Source organism: Oncorhynchus tshawytscha, linkage group LG16, assembly GCF_018296145.1.
Source record: "Oncorhynchus tshawytscha isolate Ot180627B linkage group LG16, Otsh_v2.0, whole genome shotgun sequence".
In the NCBI taxonomy this organism is placed as follows: Eukaryota; Metazoa; Chordata; class Actinopteri; order Salmoniformes; family Salmonidae; genus Oncorhynchus; species Oncorhynchus tshawytscha.
Window position 1 is genome coordinate 69,403,409 of NC_056444.1, and position 14,632 is coordinate 69,418,040.

The 14,632-nt window shown below is 41.2% G+C and overlaps 1 protein-coding gene across 1 annotated transcript in view; it reads left to right on the plus strand.

Moving 5' to 3' along the window:
• The window catches only part of LOC112216238 (CD63 antigen), a 29,127-nt gene extending 15,254 nt beyond the window's left edge, over positions 1 to 13,873 (plus strand). The window contains exons 3-8 of the mRNA XM_024376081.2: positions 6,767 to 6,955; positions 9,866 to 9,940; positions 10,081 to 10,179; positions 11,341 to 11,487; positions 11,615 to 11,698; positions 13,293 to 13,873. Coding sequence (XP_024231849.1) covers positions 6,767 to 6,955; positions 9,866 to 9,940; positions 10,081 to 10,179; positions 11,341 to 11,487; positions 11,615 to 11,698; positions 13,293 to 13,358 — 660 coding nt within the window. The 3' untranslated portion in view covers positions 13,359 to 13,873. The remainder of the gene's footprint in view (positions 1 to 6,766; positions 6,956 to 9,865; positions 9,941 to 10,080; positions 10,180 to 11,340; positions 11,488 to 11,614; positions 11,699 to 13,292) is intronic.
• The last annotated feature ends 759 nt before the right edge of the window (positions 13,874 to 14,632 follow it).

The following is a 14,632-nucleotide window of genomic DNA, read 5'->3' on the forward strand; positions in this document are numbered from 1 at the left end:
GGAGTGGGTGTTTTAATGTAGTCCTTCTCTTTAGTTCCTAATTCACCCTCTAACATTTTTTGTTTTTCCCGCTTTTCCGTCTCTTAGTAGCTGTGTATGACATAATCAGACCCCTGGCATACGCTTTACAGGTCTCCCAAAGGAGCGAGGGGTTGTCTGTTGATTGAGAGTTAGAGAAAATGCTTTAAACTCTGTTTATAAAATATGATGTGAATGTATGGTCTTTAAGAATGGTTGTGTTCAACCTCCAATGTCTTGACCGATTGAATGCCCCGTTGAGTTTTATGTTCAGGATCACCTCAGCATGATCAGATATGACTATGCTTCCTATCCTAGCGGATAAAACAGACTGCAAAGACGTCTTGGGCATAAAAAAATAATCTATTCTAGTCTGACATCCATGAGGTGCAGAGAAAAAAGTGAACTCTCTGTTGGAGGGATGATAAGCTCTCCAGACATCCGCATACCCCAGATCATCACAAATAACTTTAAGTGACTTAGCTTGAGGAGAGAGTGAAGCTATACCACTGGGAAACCTATCAATAAGGGGGTTCAACAAGCAGTTAAAATCTCCTCCAACCACTGCAGTGTCTGAGTTTAATTCTGAAAAGTCTAGAAATGCCTTAGTGAGGAAATCAGGGGGGAAGTAAATATTCATTATGGAAATGTTCTGCCCTTGTAAAGTACCATTAATTATAACAAAGCGACCAAATTTATCTTTAACACAATTCAAGACCTTAAGTGGTAAGTTCTTTTTCACCGGAATTGCTACACCTCTACTTCTGGATGTAAATGATGAAACACTTGACCAAACCCTCCTTGTTGTAATTTCAGGTGCTCCTTATCATCCAAATGAGTTTCTTGCAACAGGGCAATATCAATATTTTCTTTTTTCAAAAAAGACAGTACTTTCTTCCTTTTTAATGGTATGTATCCGTAATGTCCACTTTGTTTGATGTTTCTAGCCGCATCCATGACGCGCTGCTTGTCGGTGAAGTTGTGGAACTTTATAACCACCGGCCGTGGGCGCTGATTGGGACCGGGTATCGGTGCTTGAGAGCGATGGGCTCTGTCCAGCTTCACACGACCAGCCTTAGTGTCCATTTGTAGGTAGCCAGGGATCCATTCCTCAAAGAATTTTACTGAACGTGTCCCTTCAGAATTTTCCGGGAGTCCCACAACGCGAATATTGCATCTGCGTCCTCGATTATCCAAGTCTTCAATGTGCTCCGCCATTTCGCGCACCTGTTTCTCAAGTGCTTTTATCTTAGCGTCCATAGATGTAGTTGAAGTTTCCACTGCAGCAATTCTTCCTTCCGCTCAACAACACGTTTCACAACGCTCTGTATTTCAGCTGAATGGCCTGCTATTGCTTCCAAGACCGTTCTTATCTTAGCATCGATCACTTTAGTAATGTCATCAGTCATCTCTTGAATCATCAGGTCCATTTTGCCTGGATCCGCAATGGTGTTAGCTTCGCTAACGTTAGCTAGCTCCTCATGCACATCCACAGGGGTGGTGGTTTTGGTCGACTTCTTAGTAGTTCTATTGGGCATGTTGTCGGAGATTTTTGCGAAATAGTCGTCAAGACTCATTATACGGCAACTTATTTAGCCAATTCTACCACTTTTTCAAGCTAGGAGATTAATGTAAGAATATAAATTTACGAATGCCACGAGAGCTCGCTGAAACACCGTGTTCTCTCTATTGCGCCATTTTGTCCCCATGTCCACATTTTTAATAATCAATCCCCAGGTTGTTTTTAAAATGATATAATCGATAATATATCAGCCGCAACTGTCTTTTTCAGTCAGAGAGGGAATGGCCATGGCTGCCCAAACTCTGTTACGCAAACAAAGGGGTGCTAGGACCCGGCCATACATTGACGCGATGTTATCTTTCTCGCTCATTTTTCAAAATAAAAGCCTGAAACTGTCTAAAGACTGACACCTTGAGGAAGCGATAGGAAAAGGAATCTGGTTGATATCCATTTTAAATGGAGCAAAGGCAGCTATGGAACATGGAGTTTTCAAAATAGAGGCCACTTCCTGTTTTGATTTTCCTCAGTGTTTCGCCTGCAATATCAGTTCTGTTATACTCACAGACAATATTTTGACTGTTTTGGAAACTTTAGTGTTTTCTATCCAATAATAATATACATATATTCGCAACTGAGACTGGGGAGCAGACCGTTTTATAGTTTGGGCAACTTATTCATCCAAGCTACTCAATACTGCCCCCATCCATAAGAAGTTAAATGTGTGGAGTGGTTGAAAAACTAGTTTTAATGACACCAACTGAAGTGTATGTAAACTTCTGATTTCAACTGTATTAGGCTCCCGGAACCCACTGGATTCTGCAATTTACATTGAATGAACTACAGGACAAAAATGCAAACCCTCCAATCCAAAAATGCCTGTGGTGTTGATGGGATCCTAAATTTAAATGATAAAATAGACAGACTACAAATTCCACTTGGCTATATTTAAACTCTTAACATCCTCAGCTCTGGCATATTCCTCTATCTGGAACCAAGGACTGATCACCCAATCCACGAAAGTGGAGACAAATTTGACCCCAATAACTGCCATGGGATATACGTCAACAGCAACCTTGGAAAAATCCCCTGCATTATCATTAACAGCTGACTCATACATTTCCTCAGTGAAAACAATGTACTGAGCAAATGTCAAATTGGCTTTTTACCAAATTACTGTACAACAGACCACATATTCACCTTGCACACCATAATTGACAAACAAACCAAAGGCAAAGTTTTCTTATGCTTTGTTTATTTCAAAAAAGCTTTCGACTCAATTTGGCATTAGGGCCTGCTATACAAATTGATGGAACGTGGTGTTGGGGGGGGGTAAAAACATACGACATTATAAAATCCATGTACACAATTTATTTTATTTAGCTAGCCCAGTCAGTTAAGTACATTCTTATTTCCAATGACTGCCTAGCCCGGACGACGTGGGGTCAATTGTGCACCCTCATATGGGACTCCCAATCACAGTCGGTTGTGATACAGCCTGGAATCAAACCAGGGTCTGTAGTGACGTCTCTAGAACTGAAATGGAGTGCCTTAGACCACTGTGCCACTCGGGAGCCCACAAACAACAAGTATGCGGTTAAAATTGTCATTTTTTTCCCATAGGGACAGGGGGTGAGACAGGGATGCAACTTAACACCCACCCTCTTCAATATAATATATATATATATATACGAATTGGCGAGGGAACTAGGACAATCTGCAGCACCCGGCCTTACCGTACTAGAATCTGAAGTCCAATGTCTACTATTTGCTGATGATCCTGTCTCCAACCAAGGACGGTGTACAGCAGCACCTAGATCTTGTCAGACCTAGGCCCTGACAGTAACTCTCAGTAAGAGAAAAACAGCAGTATTCCAAAAAAGGTCCAGTTGCCAGGACCACGAATACCAATTACATCTAGACACCATTGTCCTAAGAGCACACAAATGATACATACCTCGTACGTAAACATTTACCAGATTGACCTTCTCCTGTGACATACAGGATATATAGGTAACACAGGTAAGCGCCTTACTACACAGCTACCTTCCACCAAGCTGTGAAAAATTTGAGAGACAATGCAAGAAGGGGCTTCTATGCCATCAAAAGAAACACAAAATTCGACATACCGTTTAGAATCTGGCTAAAAATACTTGAATCAGTTATGGAACCCATTGCCCTTTATGGTTGAGGTCTGGGGTCTGCTCATCAAATTCACAAAATGGGACAAACACCAAATTGAGACTGCAATTTTCAGCAAAAATATCCTCTGCGTACAATGTAGAACACCAAATAATGCATTCAGAGCAGAATTAGGCCGATACCCGCTAATGATAAAAATCCAGGAAAAAAAAATTAAATTCTACAATCACCTAAAAGAAAGCGATTCCCAAACCTTCCATAACCTACAGAGAAATTAACCTGGAGAAGAGCCCCCTAAGCAAGCTGGTCCTGGGGCTCTGCTCACAAACAGAGCCCCAGGACAGCAACACAATTAGACCCAACCAAATCATGAGAGAACCGAAAGATAATTACTTGACACATTGGAAAGAATTTACAAAAAAACTGCGCAAACTAGAATGCTATTTGGCCCTAAACGGAGTACACAGTGGCAGAATGCCTAACCACTGTGACTGACCCAAAATTGAGGAAATCCTTTGTGTACAGACTCCGTGAGCATAGCCTTGTTATTGAGAGAGGCTGCTGAAGACAGACCTGGCTCTCAAGGGAAGATAGCCTATGTGCACACTGCCCACAAAATGAGGTGGAAATTGAGTTGCACTTCCTAAAATCCTGCCAAATGTATGACCATATTAGAGAAACACACTTCCCTCAGATTACACAGACCTACAAAGAATTTGAAAACAACTCCAGCTCAAATAACCTCTCATATCTATTGGGTGAAATACCACAGTGTGCAATCACAGCAGGATGTGACCTGTTGCCACAAGAAAAGGGCAACCAGTGAAGAACAAACACCATTGTAAATACAACCTATTTGTTTGTTTTCTAACTATTTGCACATCATTACAACACTGTATATAGATAGACATTTACATTTGAATTATTTTATTCTTTTGGAACTTTTGTGTAATGTTTACTGTAAAACAAAATATGTTATCTATTTCACTTGCTTTGGCAATGTAAACATATGCTTCCCATGCCAAGAGAGACCCTTAAATTGAGAGGGATATTTCCCTCCTCCTTTTTGGCTGTTTTAATAGCACAGAGTTCATTTAATTTAATTTTTACATGATAATCTTAGTGAGTGATGTGTTCTATTTAAAAAAAATGTTTTTAAAATATATTTTTTAATTGTATTGACATGTAGGCCTACATTTAGTTTCATGGCCTCTCTCCTGTGTTATGTTTGTCTGTGTACCTACCTCTCTACTATATCAAATTTAATTTGTCACATACACATGGTTAGCAGATGTTAAGGAGAGTGTAGAGAAATGCTTGTGCTTCTAGTTCCGACAATGCAGTAATAACCAATGAGTAATCTAGCTAACAATTCCGAAACTACTACCTTATACACACAAGTGTAAAGGGATAAAGAATATGTACATAAATATATGAATGAGTGATGGTACAGAGCAGCATAGGCAAGATGCAGTAGATGGTATCGAGTACAGTATATACATATGAGATGAGTATGTAAACAAAGTGGCATAGTTAAAGTGGCTAGTGATACATGTATTCCATAAAGATGCAGTAGATAGAGTACAGTATATACGTATACATATGGGATTAATAATGTAGGGTATGTAAACATTATATTAAGTAGCATTGTTTAAAGTGGCTAGTGAGATATTTTACATCAATTCCCATTATTAAAGTGGCTGGAGTTGAGTCAGTGTGTTGGCAGCAGCCACTCAATGTTAGTGGTGGCTGTTTAACAGTCTGATGGCCTTGAGATAGAAGCGGTTTTTCAGTCTCTCGGTCCCAGCTTTGATGCACCTGTACTGACCTCGCCTTCTGGATGATAGCGGGGTGAACAGGCAGTGGCTCGGGTGGTTGTTGTCCTTGATGATCTTTATGGCCTTCCTGTGACATCGAGTGGTGTAGGTGTCCTGGAGGGCAGATAGTTTGCCCCCGGTGATGTGTTGTGCAGACCTCACTACCCTCTGGAGAGCCTTACGGTTGTGGGCGGAGCGGTTGCCATACCAGGCGGTGATACAGCCCGACAGGATGCTCTCGATTGTGCATCTGTAGAAGTTTGTGTGCTTTTGGTGACAAGCCGAATTTCTTCAGCCTCCTATATAGAAACCAGGCAGCGAATAATCCTAATCATAACCCATGTCAAGTATTTACATTGGGGTTACCAATGATGAAAGGACCAAAGTGGGGGCTGGATGTACCTAGATATATAAAAAAATGTTTTATATGGCAATGACTTCACAGAACTGACCTGCCATTGTGGGAAGAAGTAGATTTTGTTGGGTTCTTCCTCCTGTATCTTGAATCACAACTTTAATTAATGATTATCCATAATGGTAGCATCCACGATTGTGACTCAAATTACACAACATTATTCAACATTCAGTTCCTATTGAGCAAAGCACAAACTGGAAATGCATCCAACAAGTTTGTAGAGTCCCGAGCTTGATGTAGTCATTGCATGCTAGGAATATGGGACCAAATACTAAGGTTTTGACTTTAAATTTGTCCAAATACTTCTCTTCAAATGGGGGGAGGACTAAGTACTAATTTTCAAATGACTACCATCTCTTTTAAAGTAAAGATGCAGCAAATGTGACTACATGGTTACCTCAATGTATTTTCTCGTTTGTGTCCTTAATCCATATTAGTTCATTTGAATGCTAATTTAGGACCCAGTAACCTGACTGGTTCCAGCATTCCTGAGTGACAAGGGGTTACTAGAAGTTGCTCTGGGTCTGAATGCTATTCTGAACTCATTACAGGACCTGAAACATCTTTTGATTGAGACTGGGTTAAGCCAGGATCTGATGTACATTAGTTTTACATACAATTTAGTACTTTCTTGCCATTTTTAAAATTATGGCCTCTTACAATAACAAATGTATAATTCAGTTGTACAGATTATGAAATTGTCTTCACATGCTTTGGTTTAGACTAGGATTCTATTCACATATTTCAAAACGTTTGAATATCTTATGTTGTACAATGGTTGTAGAAAACCGTGTGTGAAGATGTAAATTTGTGACTTCTAATCATGTACTCATCTCTCTGTTTCTTTCTCTCTAGCTGTGTGGTCTGACTCTAATAGTTCTGGGAGTCTTGGTTCAGGTGGCTGTCCACAACACCGTAGTGATCAATAATGTCTCAGCCTCGTCAGCCCCCATTGTCCTCATTGTGGTGGGGGTCGTTGTCTTCTTCATCGCCTTTTTCGGCTGCTGTGGAGCCTGGAAGGAGAGCTACTGCATGGTCACCATGGTATGTTCACGTGTAACATGACACGCATGATATAACCTCTATGCAGTAGAACTGCTGCATAGTGGTCACCATGATATAACCTCTATGCAGTAGAACTGCTGCATAGTGGTCACCATGATATAACCTCTATGCGGTAGAACTGCTGCATAGTGGTCACCATGATATTCCAAACAAAGTGTTGTATACACGTTTGATCTTGTGTCCACAGGGCTGTGGCGGTCATTCAATTATGTCGGCTGGTGGTTTATCAAGCAAATAACTGCCGGTCTCACAGTAATTGACTGTTAACTAACAAACACATTTAGCATCTCCTGGCTTCTCCACACAGCCTGCAGACCATAGGAACAGCTACATTTTTTAAGTCTAATAAATCCATGTAATATAGCCTACACCTTCACAATATATCCATTTATTTCAGACTGGTCTAAAGAAACTTTATATGAAGAAAATGTAGTCTATTTCAGAAGAACAGAATAGCGTACTCTGATTTGTCCTTATGTTAGGCCCTGATCTGGCTATGCCATTTGGCTGTGGGCTACACTAGTTAATTTAGCAGACGAGATTTGCTTATAATTCTGTGGCATTTTATAGTATGAAGAATATAATTGAACATAGCTGAATAAAATGGGAAGCATACTTTCTCCAAACGATTTGAGGGGTTAACAAAGCGACAGGTCCTCGTATGCTTAATTTAGAGATTTATTTCACTTTTAGTTGTGATAAAAACGCCGGGCTATATGTTTTAGATTTTCAAATCATTGTCAGGCTGCATGATGTGACTGATTTGAAAAAAGGTGCATGAAAAGTTGCTCTGCTTTGTTTTTTGTGTGCAGGCTGTACACATTTCATCACTCTCATTGACAATTTTGACAAGCACTTGATAAAGCCTCAAATTTCACGGCGGCATCCCCTTTGTGAGGATGTAACGACCCGCCGCCTTTTGCGGCCTGTGGCTGTTGTGCCCTTGGGCTGAATACAATCATAATTCCCTTCTCCCGTCTGCGTGTTCCGAAGCACCTCACTCGCATGGTTCTCTCAGCTTTCTCAATACTTATTAGCCAATGCCCGTCACGTGATTGGGTCCTTCTCACAGGCTACAAGTGATACAAACCTTGACGCAGTCAACTCTTTCTCACACAATTGCATAGCCTATAGAGATGTTGCGCAACATGAGCTCATGGGCTTTCATGGTTTTCAAATACCTTTGCATTAATGTCCAAGTGATTAGGGACAGCAGGGTAGCCTAGTGGTTAGAGCGTTGGGCCAGTAACCGAAAGGTTGCTAGATCGAATCCCCGAGCTGACAAGGTAAAAATCTGTCATTCTGCCCCTGAACAAGGCTGTTGACCTACCAGGGAAAAGTGGGTTGTCACTGTAAATAAGTATTTGTTCTTAACTGACTTGCCTCGTTAAATAATAAAATTAGAGGGACCGTAGAGTGCTAAAGTACCAAGCAGTACATTTGCTTGGAAAAGCCTAATTACCTTGACTAAACCGTCACATGGAATTTGACTGCCATCATGACTTGTGAATGCCGGTGTGGCGGTAATACGGTCACCGTAACAACCCTATGTCCACATACGTTTGATCTTGTTTTGGAAAAGTAGTCTGAACCAACTGGTTTGACAATGCATCTAGGCAACATTTAGTCTAGTGAATATAATTTTTGTTCCATAAAGATGATAAAATGGATTTTGTACATGACGTGGACACTCCTTCAAACTAGTGGATTCTGCTACTTCAGCCACACCCGTTGCTGACAGGTGTAAAAAAATCGAGCACACCGTCATGCAATCTCCATAGACAAATATTGGCAGTAGAATGGCCCTACTCAAGAGCTCAGTGACTTTCAATGTGACAACTTTTTATAGGACGCCACCTTTCCAACAAGTCAGTTTGTCAAATTTCTGCCCTGCTAGAGCTGCCCTGGCCAACTGTTAGTTCATGTCCTCGGTTACAGCTGTCCTCCATTGCAACACTCACTACAGAGTTCCAAACTGCCTCTGGAAGCAATGTCAGCACAATAACTGTTGCTTCATTAAAAAAAATGGAAGCCATTTAATGTGTTTCCATGACCGAGCAGCTGCACACAAGCCTAAGATGACCATGCACAATGCCAAGCATCAGCTGGAGTGGTGTAAAGCTCAAAGCCATTGGACTCTGGAGCAGTGGAATCGTGTTCTCTGGAGTGATAAATCACACTTCACCATCTGGCAGTCCGACAGACAAATCTGGGTTTGGCGGAAGGCAGGAAAACGCTACAATGCATGGTGCCAAATGTAAAATTTTATGGAGGAGGAATAATGGTCTGGGGCTGTTTCATGGTTCGGACTAGGCCCCTTAGTTCCAGTGAAGGGAAATCAACGATACAGCATAAAATGACATCCTAGACAATTCTGTGCTTCTAACTTTTTGGCAACAGTTCGGGGAATGCCCGTTCCTGTTTCAGCATGACAATACCCCCGTGCACAAAGAGCGGTCCGTACAGTAATGGTTTGTTGAGATTTGGTGTGGAATAATTTGACTGGCCTGAACAGAGCACTGACCTCAACACCATCGAACGAACACCTTTGGGATGAATTGGAACACCGACTGCAAGCCAGGCCTAATCGCTCAACATCCGTGCCCGACGCTCTTGTGGTTGAATGCTGCAGGGCCTTGCTTCCAATGTTCCAACATCTAGTGGAAAGCCTTACCAGACGAGTGGAGGATATCGCAGCAAAGGGAGGACCAACTCCATTAATGCCCATGATTTTGGAATGTTCAAGAGCATGAGTCTACATACTTTTGGCCATGTAATATATTTTACAATAGCTCAATCTAAATCCTTATGCATTTTTTGCTTATTTGTTTAAATCCTTTAATCTTCCAAAAATAGCTAATATTTTTCATTTGTATATTTTCTCCCAAGTTCTCTCTCCTTCTGGGTCTGATCATTATCACGGAGATTGGTGCGGCCATCGCTGGATATGTCTTCAGAGGCAACGTGAGTATACTTGTATTTCAGGCAGCTTTTTCTTTTCTTTTTTAACATGTCTAATAATCTATACTGTAACGTATGTGCAGTCTACACCTATCAACTTAATTTTGTAATTACACAAGTTAACCATGTTTTTATTTATTTAGCTGACAGTCATTGTCCATGAGAGTCTCAATGACATGGTCACCAAATACAGCAACGGCACCGACGAATTCCAGAAGGCCCTGGATAACCTGCAGATTGATGTTGGTATCAACCATTAAGTATTGGTAGATGCTAGATCTATATACTTTGGAACAAAAGAAACAATTGACATACACTAGCTAGTTTTCCATCCGATTGGTTTTCATGCGAATATTCAAAAATCTGCATAATGACAATGTACACTTTTTTTATACCAAATTGACTTGTTGCAGATAAAAGGCTGTGCGTGAGGACGTAGTGCACATAAAAATACATTTTGCGGTTAAATTCCCCAAAATAAAAAGGTTAAAAGGGTTTCCATCACATTTTCAACTCTACTGATATTTTCTTCACAATTTTTGTGCCCACTCTGGTATTGGCACCTGTGCTCTAGCCAACAGCTGGCATGTAGTGCGGTTATAGCCTACATGAGATTATTACGCACAAGTTTATTTGTTTGTCAAATGACAGCCAAGCATTGACGATCACCAGAATAAGACCCTCAATATTTATTGGAAAGGAGCATCAAGCTCATCACATTCCACATTCACCAGCCTGTGAAGTTCATCATAATTTATTTCATCTGTAGCTGAATAAACTGAATGCTTTCCCAACGAGTCATAGTTGGAGGACCACAAATGTCATCACATGACTCAAAGTTTACTTTGAATTGATGGTTATATAAATATTTCCGCATTTCCACTGACATTTCATGCTAATTCATTTTACCGTTTTGTTGACGTTTGGAAAGTTTACTGACAAATGTTATGTTTCCATCAGGACTGTCATTACATTTTTGTTGAGCCAACGTACTTTACTCACACAAAAAAAGTTGGATGGAAACCTGCTTACTGACACTTGTGACGCCACCTTCAGGGGAGTTGCAACATACTACTGCAAATCTAGACATTTTACTGCACTCGATCCTGCATCTTACATTTGTCGTAATGTGAAGAGTTTGCATTCTGTGTGTCTTTATTTGCTTAATTTGGCACCTTGTGTAACTTGACTATCTTGTTAGTGTCTACTATGCCACGATGTTTATCTTGTCTTTATCTTCTGTTGACATTGAGGAATATCCTGGCCTGATCCGGTCTGTTTCCCCCGTTGAACTTACTAACCTTACTACCTAATTTTGCTGTTGTCTCTTCCTCTATCTGGCTTTCACTGTATACCTTTCATGTTTAAACTCATTCTCAACCTTCTTGCTGTTCTTCATCCAGCTGAAATGCTGTGGAGTGATCAATGCCACTGATTGGAGAGGCAACTTTGGGCCTGGCACAAACTCTGTGCCAGACTCCTGCTGTGTCAATGACACCGCTGGCTGTGGTCAGGGGGCCATGGAGGATTCACGTAAGGTGCACCAGATGGTAAGGTTCAACCCAGTGGTTGATTTGTTTGTTTTTTGTGTGACATGAACACCAATTCATCCAAGCAAAAAGACTTCCAGAACAGTGTATTGGAGTCGGGAATTACATTTCTCTGATTGCTATCTAGGGGTGTCAGACTGTTGTGGAGGAGCTGTTGAAGAAGAACATCATGTGGGTCATTGTAGCGGCACTGGTGATCGCTTTCTTGCAGGTAGGAACAAACACAAAGCATATACATTTGCGCACAAATCCTGGGCTCAGAAGACTCATAGATTGTAGATGCTAGTTCAATACACACACAGTGCTTCGGAACATATTCAGACCCCATGACTTTTTCAACATTTTGTTAGGGTACAGCCTTATTCCTCAATCTACACACAATACCCCATAATGACAAAGCAAAAACTTATTTTTTCATGTTTTAAATGTATAGCAAATACAAAACTGATCCCATTTACATAAGTATTCAGACCCTTTACTCAGTACTTTGTTGGAGCACCTTTGGCAGCGATTACAGTCTTGGGTGTGACTCTACAAGCTTGGCACACCTGTATTTGGGCAGTTTCTCCCATTCTTCTCTGCTGATCCTCTCAAGCTCTGTCAGGTTGGATGGGGAGTGTTGCTGCACAACTATTTTCTTGTCTCTAGTAGATGTTTGATTGGGTTCAAGTCCGTGCTCTGGCTGGGCCACTCAAGGACATTCAGAGACTTGTCCCAAAACCACTCCTACGTTTTGGCTGTGTGCTTAGGGTCGTTGTCCTGTTAGGTGACCCTTTGCCCCAGGTCTGCTCTGGAGCAGGTTTTCATCAAGGATCTCTCTGTACTTTGCTCTGTTCTTTCCCTCGATCCTGACTAGTCTCCCAGTCCCTGCTGCTGAAAAACATCCCCACAGCATGATGATCCACCACCATGCTTCACCGTAGGGATGGTGCCAGGTTTCCTCCAGACGTGACGCTTGGCATTCAGGCCAAAGAGTTCAATCTTGGTTTCATTAGACCAGAGACTCTTGTTTCTCATGGTCTGAGTTTTTAGGTGCCTTTTGGCAAACTTCAAGTGGGCTGTCATGTGTCATGCCTTTTCAGTGAGGAGTCTCTTCCGTCTGGCCCCTCTATCATAAAGACTTGATTGGTGGAGTGCTGCAGAGATGGTTGTCCTTCTGGTAGGTTCTCCCATCTCCACAGAAGAACTCAAAAGCTCTGTCAGAGTGACCATCGGGTTCTTGGTCACCTCCCTGACCAAGGCCTTTCTCCTCCGATCGCGCAGTTTTGCCGGGCGGCCAGGTCTAGGAAGAGTTGGTGGTTCCAAACTTCTTCCATTAAAGAATGATGGATGCCACTGTTCTTGGGACCCATGCTGCAGAATTATTTTGGTACCCGTCCCCAGATCTGTGCCTCGGCACAAACCAGTCTCTGAACTCTATGGACAATTCCAAGGCTGCAACACATAGCTGCAGCCTTGGCAGCAGCTAATGGGGATCCATAATAAATATAATCAAGTTGTAAAAACATCTCAAAGTTGATCAATGGAAACAGGATGCAATTTTGAGTTTCATAGCAAAGGGTCTGAATACTTATGTAAATATGGTATGTTTTGAGTAAATTTGCAAAAATTTCTATACCCGTTTTAACTTTGTCATTCTGGTGTATTGTCGATTGCTGAGGAAATGGTTATATTTAAATTCATTTTCGAATAAGGCTGTAATGTAACAAAGTGGGAAAAGTCAAGGTGTCTGAATACTTTCCGAAGGCACTTTATTTATTTAATATATTATACTATGTTTTCTAACTGATTTTGTGTGTTTTCAGATCATGGGCATCATATTCGCCTGTATGTTGATGAGGGGCATTCGCAGTGGCTACGAAGTCATGTGATCATTCTGCCAATGAGGGGAGTGGCTCAGTCCGCTGCTCTCTTATGTCAAATTATGTTCCAATATTTGTGATTGAGGGTAACATCTATCATTTCTTTACAAATTTCTTATTCTCAATGTAAACACATAACAGGTGACTTTGCATTGAGGCCAAAATGTAATTTGCCAAGAATATCAATGTTGAGTCATTTTGAGAAAAGTATGTATTTAAATAGAGCAGCATTCTGAAATTGGAGTTTGCACTTGTTTTTGTTGACTCACATTTTTAACCTTGATTTTATCAACATTTTTCTACTCAATATTTTTTCTGATAAATACATTCTAGTCTAATGTTCTTGCTGATATACATTAAAGATTTCAGTTAATGTTTCACCTTTGTTGATTGACTCCGATGTGCTCTAGTGTTGTCCAAGTGGAACATTCTTTGTGGCTCCTCACTGAATCTACACTGAATAAAAATAAACGTGACATGTAAAGTGTTTTCATGAGCTGAAATAAAAGATCCCAGTAATGTTTCATTGGCACAAAAAGCTAATTTCTCTCAAATGTTGTGCATACATTTGTTTACATCCCTGTTAGTGAGCATTTCTCCTTTCACAAAATAATCAATTTAACTGACAGGTGTGGCATTTCAAGAAGCTGATTAAACAGCATGATCATTACATGTGCGTGCACCTTGTGCTGGAGACCATAAGGCCACTTTTTAAAATGTGCAGTTTTGTCACACAATGCCAGAGATGTCTCAAGTTGAGGGAGTGTGTAATTGGCGTGCTGACTGCAGGACTGTCTACCAGAGCTGTTGCAGGAGTTTAATGTTAATTTCTCAACCATAAGCTGCCTCTGTCATTTGAGACTGGCAGTACGTACAACCATGTGTAACCATGCCAGCCCAGAACCTCCACATTGGGCTTCACCTGCGGGATCATCTGAGACCAGCCACCAGGACAGCTGATAAAACTGTAGGTTTGCACAGCCCAAGATTTTCTGCAGAAAATGTCTCAGGAAGCTCATCTGCATGCTCCTCTTCCTCAACAGGGTCTTGACCCAACTGCAGTTCAGTTTTGACTTGTGGGCAAATGCTCACCTTCGATGGCCACCTGGAGAAATGTGATCTTCAGATCCCCGGTTTCAACTGTACCGGGCAAATTGCAGACAATGTGTATGGGCGACTGGTTTGCTGATAACATTGTGAACAGAGTGCCCCATGGTATGGGCAGGCATAAGCTACAGACAACACAATTGCATTTTATCCATGGCGATTTGAATGCAGAGACA